Source organism: Podarcis muralis, chromosome 4, assembly GCF_964188315.1.
Source record: "Podarcis muralis chromosome 4, rPodMur119.hap1.1, whole genome shotgun sequence".
In the NCBI taxonomy this organism is placed as follows: Eukaryota; Metazoa; Chordata; class Lepidosauria; order Squamata; family Lacertidae; genus Podarcis; species Podarcis muralis.
In genome coordinates, this window is record NC_135658.1 from 20,920,725 (window position 1) to 20,940,638 (window position 19,914).

At 39.7% G+C, this 19,914-nt stretch overlaps 1 protein-coding gene across 4 annotated transcripts; it reads left to right on the forward strand.

Annotated features, from left to right (window-relative positions):
• The first annotated feature begins 3,381 nt into the window (after positions 1-3,381).
• On the forward strand, positions 3,382-11,286 carry LOC144327467 (putative inhibitor of apoptosis). Of its 4 annotated transcripts, none has more exons than XM_077927016.1 (8): positions 3,382-3,992; positions 4,118-4,217; positions 4,818-4,896; positions 5,772-5,817; positions 7,190-7,432; positions 9,103-9,354; positions 9,580-9,621; positions 10,492-11,286. In XM_077927016.1, the coding sequence occupies exons 1-8, from the start codon at positions 3,524-3,526 to the stop codon at positions 10,683-10,685; spliced, it is 1,425 nt and encodes a 474-aa protein (XP_077783142.1). In that variant the 5' UTR covers positions 3,382-3,523; the 3' UTR covers positions 10,686-11,286. The 4 variants fall into 4 exon arrangements, with proteins under 4 accessions (XP_077783142.1, XP_077783144.1, XP_077783143.1 ...); XM_077927018.1 differs by having other exon boundaries at positions 7,379-7,432; XM_077927017.1 differs by having other exon boundaries at positions 4,818-4,869.
• The last annotated feature ends 8,628 nt before the right edge of the window (positions 11,287-19,914 follow it).

Below are 19,914 nucleotides of genomic sequence, written 5' to 3' on the forward strand. Positions count from 1 at the left end.
TCCAGTTTAGCGCAAGCTCCATGTGACAAATTGGTGTGTGGGATGTGTGTGTTTGGAAACAGTAATTTAAAGTGTTTGGACACTCCTAGACTTGTTTGGGGAGCACCAGATGCATCTATATTGTCATCTTTTAGCTGCCTGCCATTATACTTGGTTGCAGCAGAGGGAGTTTGTTCTGCTACTATGAGACCAAATCTATTTGGTGGCTCCTCTCCCTCCACTATTTCCAGTCAAAAGAGGTTGTTACAACAACCTTTTAACTTTAACAGTTGTTGCGTGTATGTGTGTCCCTCTATGGTCTCCTCAATTTTAAGCCTCAGAAAAAAACTTGTTGCCTTTGTCGTTCTTATTGGCTGTGTCAAAACGTAAGCAAACATACTTTTCTGCATACGTGTCAATAATATTTGCATCCTATTAGCTGTGATTGCATTAGAGCCACAGAGAAACTAAGAGGAATATATGTACCTACAGCCCATGTTGCATATTAACAGGGTGTGTGTTCTTGTTAAACTGGTTCATCGCCTAGCAGAATCTGCCCTAATGGAAGATGTATATTTTTTCCAAAGTCTTCATATTATATGTGACGCTGGAAGCTTAAATATATTAAAAGGAAAAACTATTTTGATGTTTCTAAATACAACTTAAGTTTTGAACTGCTTTTCATCCCAGGGTCTGCATTAGCTCATTTCAAATGCTTCATGCCACTGGTGGAAGAGATGGAAGTGGGTGAAGCAATGGATGTCACTTTTACCTATATGCCAACCATGCAAATGTCAGTGGTTTCTCAACCTCCACCTTGCTCTGTAGACAGGCGAGAGGCATCACATTCTAGCCAGACAAAAACATGTAAAAGGTGCCAAAGAGGGCAAAACATTTGCCCCTGCCCTGTGGTTCCACTTCCCTGATATATGCTGGCACTATAAACACACACACAGCCTTTTAATTGAGATCATCAACAATTAAATGAATCACATTAGTTCAGTTTATTCAGCCATTCAGCTCCAAATCTTGGAGGCTTCTGTGTAACTCAGAGCAAGTGACAATCCAAGTAATAACATCACTGTCTTGGAAAACTGCCCTAGATGAACTTGGTTTTAAGGTACTGCCTGTGCATTTGGTGATTATTCGTTCTTGGTTAATTTCTATCTAATATTCCATGTCTGATCTCAATGGAATATAATCTGCGTTTGTGTTTTCTTTTTTTTTTTTTCTCGAATAAATGTTTATTAACTTTTACAAAAAGAAAAAGAAAAAAAATAAAAGAGAAACCACCACAATACATCACAACAACAACAACAACAACAACAACAAAAACAAACAAACAAACAAACAAACCACCACCCACCCACAACACATACAGAATCACCACAAAATACAAACACAAAGCATGTTATATATACAATAAAAAATTTCCTTGTAGTCTAACGTTGTCATCTCATTCTGGACTTCCTTCAGCTCGTCCGTAAGTCTTCCGAGGTCTAAGTCATAGTAACGCATTTCCTATTTTGTATTGTCATTATATATTTCATTTCTTCTATTTCAATTAAACAATAACTCTTAGTCGTTTCACAGTGCTTCTCTGAATCCCCTTAGCGTTATTTGCCCCATGCTAATACATTCCAGATAGTCTACAAATTTTCCCCATTCCTTAATGAACTTTTGGTCTCTTAAGTTTCTTATCTTTCCGGTCATCCTGTCCAAATCTGCGTAGTCTATTAGTTTTGTTCTCCACTCCTCTGTTGTTGGCGTCTCCTGTTTTTTCCATAATTTAGCTAAGGTTATCCTTGCTGCTGTAACTGCATAATACACAAATTTATGATCTTTCTTTTTTATCTCATTCCCTAATATCCCTAACAGGAATGTTTCAGGTTTTTTCCTAAACGTGTATTTTAACACTTTCTTTAGCTCCGTATAAATTTTTTCCCAAAATTCTCTCACTTTCCCACACTCCCACCACATGTGGAAAAAAGAGCCCTCCTTCTCTTGACACTTCCAACATTTGCTATCCACTTTATACATTTTCGATAGTTTCACTGGTGTTATGTACCACCTGTAAAACATCTTCATTACGTTCTCTTTTACCGTTATACATGCCGTAAAATCCAAACCATCTTTCCATAATTTCTCCCAATCCTCGAATTGTATTTCATGACCCAAGTCTTTTGCCCAACGGTTCATCACAGTTTTGGCTTCCTCATCTCCCATATTCCAATCCAACAACATTTTATAAATTTTAGATATTGTTTTGACATCATTGTTTACGATCTCCGACTGAAATCTTGAGTCTTTGCCCGTATATCCTTTCTCTCTCATCTCTTTTTTGAACAGCTCGTTAACTTGGAGGTGTTGGAGCCAATCATATACATACTCTTTAATCTGCCCATATGGCTTTAATTTCCATTTACCATCCTCATTCATTATCAATTGACCATATGTTGCCCAATCTGACCTCATATTTATTTTCTTGATACTCATCATTTCGAGGGGAGAGAGCCAACACGGGGTTTTGGGTTCGAATACATTTTTATATTTTTCCCATACCTCAATAATTGGCCCCCTAAAAATGTGGTTCTCAAACCCCTTGTGTACCTTCCTTTTGCCTCCCCACAAATAGGCGTGCCAGCCGAACCTGTTATCGAAGCCCTCTAAGTCGAGTAGCTCCCTATTCACTAATTTGATCCAATCTTTTACCCAGCATATACAAGATGCCTCATAATATAGTCTTAGTTCTGGCAGGGCAAAGCCTCCTCTTTCCCTTCTGTCCGTCAAGGATTTATACTTTATTCGAGGTTTTTTGCCCTGCCAGATAAATTTTGAAAGGATCTTTTGCCATTCTTTGAATGTTCGGCTCCCCCTGATTATGGGTATAGTCTGGAATAAAAAGAGTACCCTCGGCAAGATGTTCATCTTAATAGTATTAATCCTTCCCCAAAGGGAAAGTTTCAGGCTTCTCCACACTTCCAGGTCCTTTCTTATTTCTTTCCATACCGACTCGTAATTATTTTTGAATAGGTCTATATTTTTTGGTGTAAGCCATATTCCAAGATATTTAACCTTCTTGACTACTTCTATCTGCGATTGGTGTTGGATTGTTTCAACTGTAGTTTGATCCACATTCTTGACCATCATCTTTGTTTTCCTCTTATTTAATTTAAAGCCTGCCATTTCCCCAAATTGTTCTATCTCTTTTAGAATTTCTTCTATTGTCGTTGTTGGATCCTCTGACATTATTACTAAGTCGTCCGCAAAGGCCTTGGTCTTATAAGCATTTTGCCCTATTGTTATTCCTTTAATTCTCTCATTTTGCCTTATTGAGGCGCAGAGCCGGCCCAAGACCTTTTGCCGCCTGAGGCGGTCCACAAAAATGGCGCCTCTGGACAAGCATAAGCAACTCTATCCTAGCTGCAACTTTGTGAAGAGTTTAACTCCATTGAACAATCTCGGTTCATCATTTAATTCTGCCTTTTCACCTCCAACTGCCTTTGGCCTTTCTTCTTCACATTCCCCGACACCAGCAGCAAATATGGATCAAGTTGGCTATTTCAGTGGAAGCTTTTCAAGCTTTCCTCATGATCCAGTCACATCCAGGGCAGTTGAAGACTTGTCCCATTTGAGACCTAAAACAGTCAATTATGCAATGAGTGCAGAGGACGACAGACTGCACACTTTTGAGTCATGGCCACTGACATTTCTGTCACCATCTTCTTTGGCAAAAGCTGGATTTTATTACATTGGGCCTGCGGACAAGGTGGCTTGTTTTGCCTGTGGTGGTCAACTGAGTAACTGGGAGCCTAAGGATAATGCCATGTCAGAACATCGGAGGCACTTTCCAAACTGCCCTTTTGTGGAACAAATGTGTGACCAGACCAGCTTCACAGTCTCCAATATGAGCATGCAGACCTACGTAATGCGCCTCAACACTTTCAAAACCTGGCCAGCTGCAGTTCCAGTTCAGCCACCGCGGCTTGCAGATGCTGGCTTCTATTATGTGGGTAAGTGAGCTGCCTATTTTTGGTCACTTGGACTCTATTTAAATTTTTTTTAACTGTTTAATCAGTGACTGCTGAACGTATCTTTAAAAATATCATATAAACTGTTTTTCCCCTCCCCTCTTCAGGTCGCAATGATGATGTTAAATGTTTCTGCTGTGATGGTGGACTCAGGTGTTGGGAGTCTGGGGATGATCCATGGGTAGAACATGCTAAATGGTTTCCAAGGTACATCTAAACTACTTTGAAATAGTAGCAATTATGGTCCTAATCTTAATATATTTGGAACTGAAAGGCAAAACTAGTATCCCAAAGAGATCTATTTTAAGAGGAGTATTGTTTTTTTCCTGCTGAGAGTTGTGCTCCCCTTGAGGCAATCTGTTGGGGCAGATGCTAGCAGTGAGCAGACTATATTCCATTCTCTTTTTTCCCCTGCCAAGTGGGCTGCCAGGGAGTGACTAAATGGTTTTTGCAGGGGACTGAACTGATCATTCTCAGAAGGCTTTCTCTGCACCCTTCTCATTTCTCCCTCCATATTTCCCCTGCTTATTCCATCCAGACTTTCCCCTACCCACATGAAATTAGATTGAGGGCTGCATGTGACCTTTGGGTCATAGATTGACTGACTTTTGTTTAAACTGAGCAGATTCTCTGTTAATATGTTATCTATCTGGAGGAGTGGTCATGTCAGATTACAAACTCCACTTCAAAAGTGAACATTTAGAACTGGGCATGCATACGGCTTATCTAAGGCACTTCGGTCTGCATGTATCTGGAGCAATGTACAATCTGCATATTAGAATTGAAACACTGCATTTTATCTTCTAGATGTGAGTACCTGCGGCATATGAAAGGACAAGAGTTTGTCCATCAGATTCAAGTAAGATTCCCCCATCTTCTTGAACAGGTATTCAAATGACTACTTTGCTCTGATTTCAGCAGTATTCTTGTGTATTACAGTGGTACCTCGGGTTAAGAACTTAATTCGTTCTGGAGGTCCATTCTTAACCTGAAACTGTTCTAAAGCACCACTTTAGCTAATAGGGCCTCCCACCACCACCGCCACGCAATTTCTGTTCTCATCCTGAAGCAAAGTTTTTAACCCGAGGTACTATTTCTGGGTTAGCGGAATCTGTAACCTGAAGCGTCTGTAACCTGAAGCATCTGTAACCCGAGGTACCACTGTACCTCATAGATTTTTAAATTGAACACTTTCAAACTAAGCTCTCTAGAAGAGCCTTTAATTTTAATCTCTTCCCCCTAATCACGTAAAAGCCAACCATGTGTTAGGCATGCTGAAAGTGGCTACAAATAAAGGTGTGAACTTACTAAATGACAAGGTCAAAGGATGTGGTCTTTTAGAGAGTATCTGAGTTTTCTATGATTCAGTAGATGTAGGAACTTGTCAATTTCACACGGCAACTGTGATGGTTTCCTAAGATAGTTTGAGTGACTAAGTGGCTAATTGAGCAAATTGCTTGACGTGTGATCTGTTACTGTGCTCACTGCAGCTAACAATCAAAATTGCATATAGGAGCTACAAGCAGTGATGATGATGAGGGCTTCCCCTTTCTTCTGGCAGTTGACAATGTATTGTGACAGCAACAGTCGGCCCTCAAAGTGTCTGACAAGAACATTGCTGTGGTGTTCAGGACAGAGTGCATGCAGATGTTTAGGGTGACTGTTTAAGTGGTTTAAATTTTGGCAAACTTCTTCTGTTCGCTTCTGTTTTGATACAAAAAAAATACATTCATTTTAAAACACTCTTTCTGTGTTTTGTAGCTGTTATCCACCTCAGATACACCTGTGGATGAAAATGTTGAGCCAAGTAAGTATTTTTTACAAGATATTTAAGTTGGTATGGACACTTGGAATATGAAAGCACTGTTTGTTAAATAGGGAATACCAAAAACACTTAGCACTATCAGGTTTTAATCAATTATCTAGAAGTATTGTGTCTTACAAAGCAACTTAAATATGGATTCTCAAAAATAACTTTGTTGTCACTTAGTATTGTACTCTCAAAATGAGGAGACTTCTGTTTGTCTTATTCTTATTTGCATTGCCTTGCTTACTAAGTGGAATATTGATGCAGTTCATATCTTGCCACAACTTGGCAAGAACATAATGAATAGCTTTTCCTGCTCTTCCACCAGTAATTGGACCTTCAGAGTAGCTTCCAGCAAGTATAATAAATAACAAAAACTGCAAAAAATGAGAATTCATTGGAAAACAATGGCAAACACTTCAAAAAAATCCAAACTCAAATGTGCAGTTCCTGAAAAAGCACACTCAGATAAGACTGTCGGTTTTCTTCTTAAGGTCTTCATTGACATTGCTAGCAAAACCTCTCTCAACATTTTCATAGGGGCCCCCTAGTGGTGCAAAAAATTATTGTGGATAGCTTTGAATTTACTGTTGGTGATCCAAATAAGTTATACTCAGGGTAAACCCAATGAAATCAATGGACTTGAATAGGATCCACATTGGGTATCATCCTGTGAATTGATCTGACCTAAGTTGGAGAAAGCCAAGATCACTTATGGAGACTATAATAGAGGCTTGAAATATTTGTTTGATAGCTTGCTCTGGACTTTAAAAAGCTGCTTTTCCAAAGTAATACAGCTAGTGAATTAATTAGTGTTGCTGTCAAGCATAGTTCCTATATCAGCTGCTGTAACTTCCAAACATACTATCTAGTAAGTTGATTAGTGATTCTACTTATGGAGTAGAAGCTGGCTGGTTCTTGCCTCTTGCAGCAAGATATAGGGTTTGTACGTTTCTGAAGGGGAGGTCTCATTGCTTTGTAGGTGAGCACATTCTTTGTGTGCCTACAGTTCCAGATTCAGTCCCTCGTATGTTTAGTCAAAAAGGTCCCTGATAGTACAATTCAGAAAAGCCTTTGCTGAGATTTTGGATTTCTGTTCTGAGTCACTGCTAATCTAAATGGATCCGTGGTCTGACTTAGTATAAGACAGTTTAATATGTTCACATCCGTAAGCTTCTTGTGTGAAAATGCCTTTAGTATAGCCTAATATAAAAGTTCATTTGCATAAGAGTAAAGCAAAGTTTTTTTCAATGTTGGACATGGAACCTGATGTAAACATGATCTTATTCTCTGTTTTAATTTAAATTTAAAACATATTTTTCAAAATCCACATGGATCTAATGAGCAATGCCACAAATTTTTCTCTGAGCAGTTATTCATTTTGGACCTGGTGAGAATGCTTCAGAAGATGCAATCATGATGAAAACCCCAGTGGTTGAAGCTGCCTTGGAGATGGGATTCAGCAAAAGACTAGTCAAGCAGACTGTTCAGAGTAAAATCTTAACAACCGGAGAGAATTATAAATCTGTAAATGATCTTGTGTCCGACCTCATTGCTGCAGGAGATGAGAAGAATGAAGAAGAGAAGGTGGTACAAGCAGAGGAAGTGACATCAGGTATGTAAAAAGCTCTAGGGATAGAATCTGTTATGTTGCTTCATTCTCTTCATAATCTTCCTTGAAAAATGGCTTCCCAGCTTCCACTTGGAAGATTCCCAGAAGGGAAGAGCCCACAGCCCTCAAGGATTCCATTATCAAATTGCTTTCATTAGATCTAGTCCTGCCATCTATGGTCGCTAGTTGACAATCCATCAGATATTGTGTTACCGTTTCTCCCATCAACCTCTGGGCTAAATACCGTACTTTTCCGTCTATAAGACGCCCCCTTGTATAAGGACACCCCTCCCCATTTGGGGGGACTAAATTTTAAGAAAGTGAGGGGAGATGGCCCCAAGTTGTTGAGCCTCTCCCCCCACGCAGCTTCAGGCAGGAATCACTCCCTAGATCATTTCCCATGCGCAGCGGCCTCAATTTGCACTCCCTTCAGCCATCTAGTTTGCAGGAGTGCAACCTCCCCCAACGCCTCCGTGCATGGGCGATGACCCAGGGAGTGCTTCCCGTGCGCAGCGGCATTGGGTGAATTTGTGCTCCCGTCAAAGAGCTGGCTGGCGGTGTGCAGCTTCTCTCCCCCCCCCCCCCCATGCAGCTGTCGGCAGTAAACACCCCCCAGATCGCTCGCCGCGGCATCGGAAGCCGTGCTCCTGCCAACCGAATGGCTGGTGCTGCGCCGCTCCCCCCCCCCCCCCCGCCACCATGGCACTATCTGTGTATTGAACAACCCCAGTTTTTGGACATGATTTTTGAGTCAAAAAACCTCGTCCAATACCCAGAAAAATACGGTATATCCACTTCCATCAGTTTTTCTGCATAGGACCTACTTCCAGTACCATTAGCCATCTTTGTTGCCCTCCGAACTCATTATTCTTTCTACATTCTTCTTAAACTGTGGTGCCTGGCATTGGACTCTGTGTGTCAAGTGAATGCAAAATAAAGTTGTGACTTTTACTTCCTGTAACTTGGAAACTATTATTCTACCTTTGAGGCTAAATGAAATTCAGTTCAGGCAAGTTGGAGGTACTGTTGTTAGGTGGTTGGTTTACCCAATTAGGTAGTGATCAGTATTCTCTGGATGGCATTGTACTAATCCTAAAGCAGCAGACTCATAACTTGAAGTGCTCTTGGAGTGCCTTTTGTCATCTTTCACTGATTTGCCAGTGTCACCCCTATTTGGACAGAACCTTGCTACAGTTATCCATGCTCTGGTAACCTCATAGTTGGATTATTGCAATTTATTAAATGTGGGGCTGCCTTTTAAAATGGCCTGGAAACTTCAGTTGGTCCAGAATAGGCTAGCTAGGTAAATATGATACAATGCAAATGCTTTGTCCGCATTCACTCCCAATCCATTTTATCAGTACACCAGACAGTATACTCTTTTATATGCCAAGTTAACACATAAGAAAATGGTTCTTAAAGCATAATTCAACTTTCTTCCAACCTTTTGGGACATTCATTTTTCAGGTGAGGGAAGGCTGGGGAGGGAGACCTGCAGGCTTTGTGAACGTTGAAATGTTGTATTTTCTTTATCATACATAAACTTGCTTCAGAAGCATAAATTATTTTCAATTCCATTTTCCCCCACCCTCTTGTGATTTCAAAATTTCTCCTTAAATCTTCCAATGCTAAACAAATTGAACTATAATCATTTTTCATTATTTATATTTTAGATCTGTCCTTAATCAGGAAGAACCGAAATGCATTGTTTCAGCGCTTGACATGTGTGCTTCCTATCCTTGAAAGTTTATTAACATCCAAAGTAATAAATGATGTTGAATACCATGTTATTAAACAAAAAACCCAGACACCACTGCAAGCGAGAGAACTGATTGATACCATCTTGGTGAAAGGAAATACAGCTGCAAACATATTCAGAAACTGTTTACAAGAGTGCGATTTTGTATTATACAAAGACTTGTTCGGTGAGTTTGAGAAAAGAATGTGCTGGTTAACATCTAATTGCCACTTCTCTGAGAGATGACAGCCTTAGCATGTTATAATTCAGAGCAGTAATAGAGGTCATTGGCCTTGCTTTAGGGATTGTATGCCGGAAACCATAGAACCCTGTCTATTAGTATGGCAGCTTATTGCTTGCAGGAAGTCTTAAGTTTATTGAACAGAACTAATTTTTTTATATATTTTTTTAGAGGAGAAGAAAATGCCTTATATTCCAACAGAAGATGTTTCAGGTAAAAACTGAATTCACTAAAATAACTTTGGGCACCATTTGAAATAATATGGATTGCTTATAAAAATAAATTTTAAAACTCTCATTTTAAATAGTTTCAGATACTTGGTATAGAGAAGCACCATATACAGTGGTTTCTCGGTTTTCGAATGTAATCTATTCCAGAAGAAACGTTCGAAAACTGAAGTGTGCATTTCCGGAAGCCACATGGCACGTTCGGCTTCCTAAAAGCATTCAAAAACTGAAGCAGTTACTTCCAGGTTTTCAGCGTTTGAAAGCCAAAATGCTTGACTTCTGAAACGTTCGAAAACCGAGGTACCACTGTATAAAAGTTCTCCCACATCTGTAGTTTGAAATCATAGTTTAAGAAGTCTGGGCAAGTGCCATGATTGTGAGCAAATTCCAGTCCTTGCTTCTTGTAACAAGAATGGAATGGAAACTTGCCTTCTGCACATCCCTGGTAGTTTGTTATCTGGAGCCTCCACCTCTTTCCCCTATAGCATCATTAAGCACACCTTCACATTTGCTTTTTGACTCATATGTCAGGAGTGCTCTGATGGTGTTTCCTGCTTGGCAGGGGGTTGGACTCGATGGCCCTTGTGGTCTATTCCAACTCTATGATTCCATGATTCATTTTTGCGAGCAGTTTCTGAATGGGTACACCTTTGGGCATATATACCAGGAAAATTATATCTCTGATTTTGAAGTCTCTTCGTCAGTTAGAATAACTCTAACGTGTATTGGTGAATGCAGAAAAAGAAAACGGGAGTTTTTGGGGTGGAGGGGGAGAGACTTGGAAACAGTGGTATTTCTTTGTATTGTAAAATACAGCAATTTGGAACATATATAACATAAGTTTTCTCCCCTGCAGGCCTGCCCATGGAAGAACAGCTGAGACGATTACAAGAAGAGAGAACATGCAAAGTTTGCATGGACAAGGAAGTGTCCATTGTCTTCATCCCATGTGGCCACTTAGTTGTGTGTAAAGAATGTGCCCCTTCCCTTAGAAAATGTCCTATATGCAGAGGGACAATCAAGGGTACAGTGCGGACATTTCTTTCGTGAAGGGCATAAAATGAGTTTGATCAGCAAGATCCTCACACTGCAGCCCAGTGAGCACTTTTTTGGGTCAGTTATTGTGTCTCAAATGACTGGGTTGCTAATCCAGTCTAGCTTTGTAGTGCCTTGGAACCAAATGTTACTAAAGATGGGGGTGAGCAACCTTGCAGGGTGTGTTACAGTTTGTGGTTCACAAAAGTAGCTGTTGATTATTTGTTAACTTATTTGGGAAGCTTTCTGACACATATAGCTGGTTAGACTAAAATATATTTTATATAGACCACATTTGAGGAACCTGTAGCTTTACCATATGTTGTTTTAGTGCAGCTCCCATTAACCTTAGCCATAGGCCCTGCTGACTGTGAGTGATGGGGGAGCTGGAGTCTAATGGCTCCCAGGAATTTGCAGCTACCCTATCCCTGATAACTGACTGAATTATGAGCAGAAGTTTGATAATTGAAGCATCTATTCAGGAACAGCTTGAGTTGGTCATAGGACAAATTATATATCACCAAGGTGCAGTGCAAAAGACTTGTGCTACGTTGCTTTATACATGATCTGATAATGTTAAAAAATTATTTGTGAAATAAACTTAATATTAAAAGTTGTTCAAGGAACATTGTTGGAATTTATTTTCAGCCTCATTTTCAGACTTGCTCCATTACCATCACTAAAGCGAAGGAAAAACTGTTTTAGGCACTGTCCGTATTATAGATCTATACATGCGTTTTTAAAATCTTAAGTAGGATGCAGCTTCCAAATACTTGTGTTTAAACAATAGCTAGTCACTACAGTGCTCTCACCCTTGTGTTCTCTTGATTTCAGATATTTGCCTTCTAGTGGCCATATAGACTTTCCAATATTGTTGGAATTGTGCTCCTTGATCATAAAGTCCACTTAACAATAGCTTTTCTAGCATCACCCCCCCCCCCCTCTGGGGTGCTGAGGCTTCTGGTGCAGGCTGGTCAAAACGTAAAGGACACGAGCCAAGTAGGTAGCAGTGCATAAGGACAACTTTGAAGGCAACAAATGATTCTAACTCTGAACTTTTTGCTGAACTTCTTAAAATGTTTCTTAAGCACCTAACATTGCTAGATCCTGTGGAAAATTAAAAAAAAATGAGGTGCTGCATCAGGGTGTCAGAAACTAAATAATTATCTGTTTGTTCTACTGCTACTGCTGCAGCTGCTTCCCCTTATCACACCCTATGTGGTTCCAGTTTAGCGCAAGCTCCATGTGACAAATTGGTGTGTGGGATGTGTGTGTTTGGAAACAGTAATTTAAAGTGTTTGGACACTCCTAGACTTGTTTGGGGAGCACCAGATGCATCTATATTGTCATCTTTTAGCTGCCTGCCATTATACTTGGTTGCAGCAGAGGGAGTTTGTTCTGCTACTATGAGACCAAATCTATTTGGTGGCTCCTCTCCCTCCACTATTTCCAGTCAAAAGAGGTTGTTACAACAACCTTTTAACTTTAACAGTTGTTGCGTGTATGTGTGTCCCTCTATGGTCTCCTCAATTTTAAGCCTCAGAAAAAAACTTGTTGCCTTTGTCGTTCTTATTGGCTGTGTCAAAACGTAAGCAAACATACTTTTCTGCATACGTGTCAATAATATTTGCATCCTATTAGCTGTGATTGCATTAGAGCCACAGAGAAACTAAGAGGAATATATGTACCTACAGCCCATGTTGCATATTAACAGGGTGTGTGTTCTTGTTAAACTGGTTCATCGCCTAGCAGAATCTGCCCTAATGGAAGATGTATATTTTTTCCAAAGTCTTCATATTATATGTGACGCTGGAAGCTTAAATATATTAAAAGGAAAAACTATTTTGATGTTTCTAAATACAACTTAAGTTTTGAACTGCTTTTCATCCCAGGGTCTGCATTAGCTCATTTCAAATGCTTCATGCCACTGGTGGAAGAGATGGAAGTGGGTGAAGCAATGGATGTCACTTTTACCTATATGCCAACCATGCAAATGTCAGTGGTTTCTCAACCTCCACCTTGCTCTGTAGACAGGCGAGAGGCATCACATTCTAGCCAGACAAAAACATGTAAAAGGTGCCAAAGAGGGCAAAACATTTGCCCCTGCCCTGTGGTTCCACTTCCCTGATATATGCTGGCACTATAAACACACACACAGCCTTTTAATTGAGATCATCAACAATTAAATGAATCACATTAGTTCAGTTTATTCAGCCATTCAGCTCCAAATCTTGGAGGCTTCTGTGTAACTCAGAGCAAGTGACAATCCAAGTAATAACATCACTGTCTTGGAAAACTGCCCTAGATGAACTTGGTTTTAAGGTACTGCCTGTGCATTTGGTGATTATTCGTTCTTGGTTAATTTCTATCTAATATTCCATGTCTGATCTCAATGGAATATAATCTGCGTTTGTGTTTTCTTTTTTTTTTTTTCTCGAATAAATGTTTATTAACTTTTACAAAAAGAAAAAGAAAAAAAATAAAAGAGAAACCACCACAATACATCACAACAACAACAACAACAACAACAACAAAAACAAACAAACAAACAAACAAACCACCACCCACCCACAACACATACAGAATCACCACAAAATACAAACACAAAGCATGTTATATATACAATAAAAAATTTCCTTGTAGTCTAACGTTGTCATCTCATTCTGGACTTCCTTCAGCTCGTCCGTAAGTCTTCCGAGGTCTAAGTCATAGTAACGCATTTCCTATTTTGTATTGTCATTATATATTTCATTTCTTCTATTTCAATTAAACAATAACTCTTAGTCGTTTCACAGTGCTTCTCTGAATCCCCTTAGCGTTATTTGCCCCATGCTAATACATTCCAGATAGTCTACAAATTTTCCCCATTCCTTAATGAACTTTTGGTCTCTTAAGTTTCTTATCTTTCCGGTCATCCTGTCCAAATCTGCGTAGTCTATTAGTTTTGTTCTCCACTCCTCTGTTGTTGGCGTCTCCTGTTTTTTCCATAATTTAGCTAAGGTTATCCTTGCTGCTGTAACTGCATAATACACAAATTTATGATCTTTCTTTTTTATCTCATTCCCTAATATCCCTAACAGGAATGTTTCAGGTTTTTTCCTAAACGTGTATTTTAACACTTTCTTTAGCTCCGTATAAATTTTTTCCCAAAATTCTCTCACTTTCCCACACTCCCACCACATGTGGAAAAAAGAGCCCTCCTTCTCTTGACACTTCCAACATTTGCTATCCACTTTATACATTTTCGATAGTTTCACTGGTGTTATGTACCACCTGTAAAACATCTTCATTACGTTCTCTTTTACCGTTATACATGCCGTAAAATCCAAACCATCTTTCCATAATTTCTCCCAATCCTCGAATTGTATTTCATGACCCAAGTCTTTTGCCCAACGGTTCATCACAGTTTTGGCTTCCTCATCTCCCATATTCCAATCCAACAACATTTTATAAATTTTAGATATTGTTTTGACATCATTGTTTACGATCTCCGACTGAAATCTTGAGTCTTTGCCCGTATATCCTTTCTCTCTCATCTCTTTTTTGAACAGCTCGTTAACTTGGAGGTGTTGGAGCCAATCATATACATACTCTTTAATCTGCCCATATGGCTTTAATTTCCATTTACCATCCTCATTCATTATCAATTGACCATATGTTGCCCAATCTGACCTCATATTTATTTTCTTGATACTCATCATTTCGAGGGGAGAGAGCCAACACGGGGTTTTGGGTTCGAATACATTTTTATATTTTTCCCATACCTCAATAATTGGCCCCCTAAAAATGTGGTTCTCAAACCCCTTGTGTACCTTCCTTTTGCCTCCCCACAAATAGGCGTGCCAGCCGAACCTGTTATCGAAGCCCTCTAAGTCGAGTAGCTCCCTATTCACTAATTTGATCCAATCTTTTACCCAGCATATACAAGATGCCTCATAATATAGTCTTAGTTCTGGCAGGGCAAAGCCTCCTCTTTCCCTTCTGTCCGTCAAGGATTTATACTTTATTCGAGGTTTTTTGCCCTGCCAGATAAATTTTGAAAGGATCTTTTGCCATTCTTTGAATGTTCGGCTCCCCCTGATTATGGGTATAGTCTGGAATAAAAAGAGTACCCTCGGCAAGATGTTCATCTTAATAGTATTAATCCTTCCCCAAAGGGAAAGTTTCAGGCTTCTCCACACTTCCAGGTCCTTTCTTATTTCTTTCCATACCGACTCGTAATTATTTTTGAATAGGTCTATATTTTTTGGTGTAAGCCATATTCCAAGATATTTAACCTTCTTGACTACTTCTATCTGCGATTGGTGTTGGATTGTTTCAACTGTAGTTTGATCCACATTCTTGACCATCATCTTTGTTTTCCTCTTATTTAATTTAAAGCCTGCCATTTCCCCAAATTGTTCTATCTCTTTTAGAATTTCTTCTATTGTCGTTGTTGGATCCTCTGACATTATTACTAAGTCGTCCGCAAAGGCCTTGGTCTTATAAGCATTTTGCCCTATTGTTATTCCTTTAATTCTCTCATTTTGCCTTATTGACTGCAGGAGTATTTCTAGTACCGTTATAAATAACAACGGGGAGAGCGGGCATCCCTGTCTTGTACCTTTCTGTATTTTTATTTCTTCTGTCACGGTGTTGTTTAGAATCAATTTGGCTTTCTGCTCTGTATATATCGCTCTTATACCATTTAGAAAAGCCTTACCCACTTCCATATGTTCCAAATTCTTTAACATGAAGTCCCAAACCACATTATCAAACGCTTTTTCCGCGTCCACAAACATCATTACTGCCTGTTTGTCAGTTCTGACAGACAGAAATTCTAAAATATTGATTATGTATCTTGTGTTATCCCTCATATGCCTGCCAGGAATGAAACCAGCCTGATCTTTGTGTATTGTTTCCATCAATATGGACTTCAGCCTTCTTGCCAAAATTCCTGCAAAGATCTTATAATCCGTATTTAACAGCGAAATTGGCCTGTAATTTTTGACTTGTGTTGGATCTGCACCTTGTTTTGGGATGAAGGTGATAAATGCCTCTTTCCAAGTCCCGGGGATTTCTCCTGTTTTTAATATATTATTCATAATCTCCTTCAAAGGTTTCACTAAGATCGACTTCATCTCTTTATAATAGCCCGCTGTGAACCCATCGGGTCCTGGGGCTTTCCCTCTCTTTAGATCTTTAATTACCTCTTCTATTTCTTCTATTTCTATCACTTCATTAAGTCGTTGTCTCTTCTCAGTTGGGATTTTCTGTACTGTTTTTTCTTTCAAGAATCTCTCTATCTTCCTGGAGTTATTTTTCTCTTTATTCTTATAGAGGCTTCTATAAAAGTTCAAAAATTCTTTCCGAATTCCTTTTGGGTCGGTTATTTCCTCTCCCTCTACTGTAATCCTATTTATAGTACTTTGCTCTTTCCTTTTCTTAATTTGCCATGCAAGCCACCTACCAGATTTATTTGAAAATTGGAAGTTCTTTTGTCTTAATCTTTTAATGTTCCACTCTACTTCTCTATTTATTAATGTGGCGAATTGTGCTTGCAATATTCTAATATTTTCTTTTATTCCTTGATTGTTAGGCTTCCGAATTAATTTCTGTTCATTATCCATAATCTGCCTTAAGATTTCTTCCTTCCCTTTCTCTCTATTTCTATTCTTAATTGCATTTTGTTGAATGAAATGCCCTCTTATTACGGCTTTACTTGCATCCCACACTATATTAATATTGGTACCTTTGTCATTATTATCCACAAAATAGTCTGTTAGCTTTTTTTTGGTATTTTCTACGATTTTCTGGTCATCTAGTAGGTATTCCTTTAATCTCCATCTGAAGGTTCTTCTTTCGGAGCTCTCCAACTCATATTCTATCGGGTTATGGTCCGAGATTACTCTCGGTTTTATTTCTATTTGGTTAACCCTAGGGCATAGTTCGCTCGATATCCAGACCTGATCTATCCGTGACAACGATTGGTGTGGCTCTGAATAAAATGTATATTGTTTATCCAATGGGTGCCTAAGCCGCCAGATGTCTACCAAATTACACTTTTCAACCATAGAGAAAAAGGATTTTGGTAGTTTCCCATCTTTGCCTCCTCCTTCCCTCTGTCTATCTGCTTCTAAAGAGATCACTCCATTCATGTCCCCCATTAAGATAATTTTCTGATCCATGTACTCCAACATTCTCTCCTCAAGATTTTTAAAAAACTCGGATTTGCCACCGTTCGGTGCATATATCCCTATCACCACCAAATTTTCTCCTTGCCAATTAATTCGCACCGCTATCACTCTCCCTTCTTCATCTTTAAATATTTGTTTGGCTTCAATCTTATTTTTGACATATAATACCACCCCTCTTTTCTTTTCTCTGTCGGAGGATTCAAATTCATTTCCCAATTTTTTATTAATTAACAGTTTTTTATGTTTTTTCGCGACATGCGTCTCCTGAAGGCAGATAATATCCAAGTTTTTCTTTTTCAGGAATTGTTCAACATTATTCCTTTTTTTCTTTTCGTTCAAACCATTAATATTCCAACTTAAAACTCTTAAACCCATATTGCCTGTCATTCACTTACTCCTCTCTTCTCTCTTCCCCTCTTTCCCCCTTTATAAGTTTCCTGCGCTTTCTTCCTCCCCTTCTTCCTCTTCCTCTTCGTCTGACCTGCTTCCGACCTCCTCCTGTTCGTCTTCTTCTCTTATATCTCTCGGTGATCCTCCCTCGTCTCCCCTTACTCCACCCTCCTCTGATTTTAATTCTTTATATTTCCTCAGAAATTTCCCAGTTTCTTCTGGGTTTAGAAGCCTGTGTCTTTTGCCTCTATACTCAAATGATATTCCTTCCGGGAACTCCCATCTGAAACTAATACTATTCTTTTTTAACGTCTGGGCTAGTGGTTTGTAACAGTCTCTACGTTTAAGTAGTCTAATTGGAACGTCTTTAAAGATGATAATGTAATTCCCCCCTATATTCAATCTCTTTTCTCTATTCCTTTGCAAGATCCTGTTTCTGACTTCTCTATCCTTGAATGTAATCAAGCAGTCACCTACAAATTTCTTCGTTCTAATTGATTTAACTTGCATTCTGAATGCATTCTGCACATTTTTTGCCATTTCTTCTACTGGTATTTCCATCCAGTCAGCTAATTCTTTTGTTAATCTTTCTTTAATGTTTTCTCCTTGTATTTCTGGGACTGCTCTCATCCTAAGATTCGTCTCCCTCTGTCGGAGTTCGTTCATTGCGATAACATCCCTTATCTCCTCTTGTGCTTTATTTAGATCTAACATTTCTCCTTTCATCCTTTCCTTCTCCCGTTTCATATCTTTTAATTCCAATCTTGTTTTCTTTATACCTTCCTCTACGTTTTGTGTTCTTCTGGTTACCTCTTTAATCTGGCCTTTAAGTTCATTAACCGTTTCCTCAATTTTCCTATCCATATCTCCAATTTTTTTATCTACACGTTCTATCTTATACTCCAGATTACTTTGGCCCTGTTTAATTTCCACTAGCATCTTCACAATATCCGCCTTAGATTCAGTTTCTTGTTTAGATCCCCTCCTTTCCCCCGGGGTCCCCCCATTCATACCTTTCTTCGTTGTGTGTGACATTATGTTAATCTGTATTTTCCCTGTTCCCCTATTACCTATATTGCTTCGCCTTTACTCTTTTCCCCCTCCAATTCTTCTCTTTTCACTTAGTATAGACAGTTTCCCTTTCTTTCAGTTAATGTTCTCTTTCAAAATAGGTAATTTGTCCCCAGGCAGGTATACGCTCCCATACAAGTTATAAAAGAGAGGGGGAGGGATTTTGTACAAAAAGCAGGATAAATTTGAAATAAGAAGAGAGGAATTATGAGTCAATTTGCTTAGTTCCACCACTAGGGGTCACCAGTCTCTTATTAGTGGTGCAGTGTTTCCATATATGGCAATGTCCTCTTTTTACAACTGCTCAGTCCTTCTTATGTTTCTTATATATCCAAAATCCCAAAAGTCAATTTAGAGAGTATACCTTTATAGTGGGTTCTGGGTGCATCCACTATAATACCCAAAATATATTCACAGTACTCCTGGAGTGTCTGTAGTCTTCCCGCAGCAAGGATGACTTTAGCATTATTCTTTATTCTTTCCTTTTCATTCTTTTCTCATTATGTTTTACCTCTCATTCCCCACTCCAGAGTTCGTCCAAAGCGGAGGAGGTTTTTGTCTGTACCTTATTTTCTTTTCCCTTCTTTTCCTCAGTCCCCACGCTTAACAGTTGTTTATAACAGTTTGTAATGGCGACGGAGTCTCCTTTTCCGGTTTCTCTCCTCTTTCCACCTTTAAATTCGGAGTCTGAAGGAGCACTCCTATCATATATGTCCAAACCTCTGTTCCTTTAAGGACATTCCACTGTAAATATTTAACCCTGGTCCCTCCTTTCCTGCCCCACACGTTTGATATTATACCGTTCACTGTTCCAAAGTTACAAAGTTACGTTTGGGGGGGGATATACAAGGAGGGAACAAAGTATCCGCCAAGGCAACTCACTTTCACTTTCCCAGCGCTGGATTCGTGCTGCTCTTGCCTGACTTCGTTTCCAAGCTGAACTCCGTTTAAGTTACCCCCTTGCTTCGCGACTTCCTCGATAGAATTCTCCCAAAGTAAGGTATTTTCTGAAGCCGGGATTCTTTCTTAATTGGAGCACAGCGCTTTCACAGCAAGCTCGGGGCTTCGCTAAATGGAGGTCGGCAATGGCGTCCCTCGACCGCTGCCTGCACCGTCGCACTCTTCGCTTCTTTTTGAAGCTACCTGACGACAGAGCTGGCCGCTTTTCCGTCGCTACGGGAACCTGCTACTCTGAACTCCCTCCAGAGTCGATTCGGGGGGCTTTTGCGCCCTAAAGCACCCCCTATCCTCCAAAATAGCCCGGGGTTTCCCTCGCGGTAAAACCCCCGCTTGCAACTGGGATCGCGCTGCACCGGAAGTCCCGCGTTTGTGTTTTCTTTGTGCAGCCTGCATTGGCTTTTCTCCATCAAGGACAGAATAAACACAAGAGCAGGGGTAGGCAAACTAAGGCCTGGGGGCTGGATGCGGCCCAATTGCATTCTAAATCTGGCCCGTGGACGGTCCAGAAATCAGCGTGTTTTTACATGAATAGAATGTGTCCTTTTATTTAAAATGCATCTCTGGGTTATGGGGGGCATAGGAATTCGTTCATTTCCCCCCCAAAAATAGAGTCCGGCCCCCCACAAGGTCTGAGGGACAGTGGACTG

Bases quoted from the DNA above. Each gene is read 5' to 3' on its own strand.
- LOC144327467 (XM_077927016.1), top strand. From the start codon at position 3,524: ATGGATCAAGTTGGCTATTTCAGTGGAAGCTTTTCAAGCTTTCCTCAT. The intron at 5,818-7,189 runs GTAAGTATTTTT...TTCTCTGAGCAG, and splicing joins GGATGAAAATGTTGAGCCAA to TTATTCATTTTGGACCTGGT. The intron at 9,355-9,579 runs GTGAGTTTGAGA...ATATTTTTTTAG, and splicing joins ATTATACAAAGACTTGTTCG to AGGAGAAGAAAATGCCTTAT.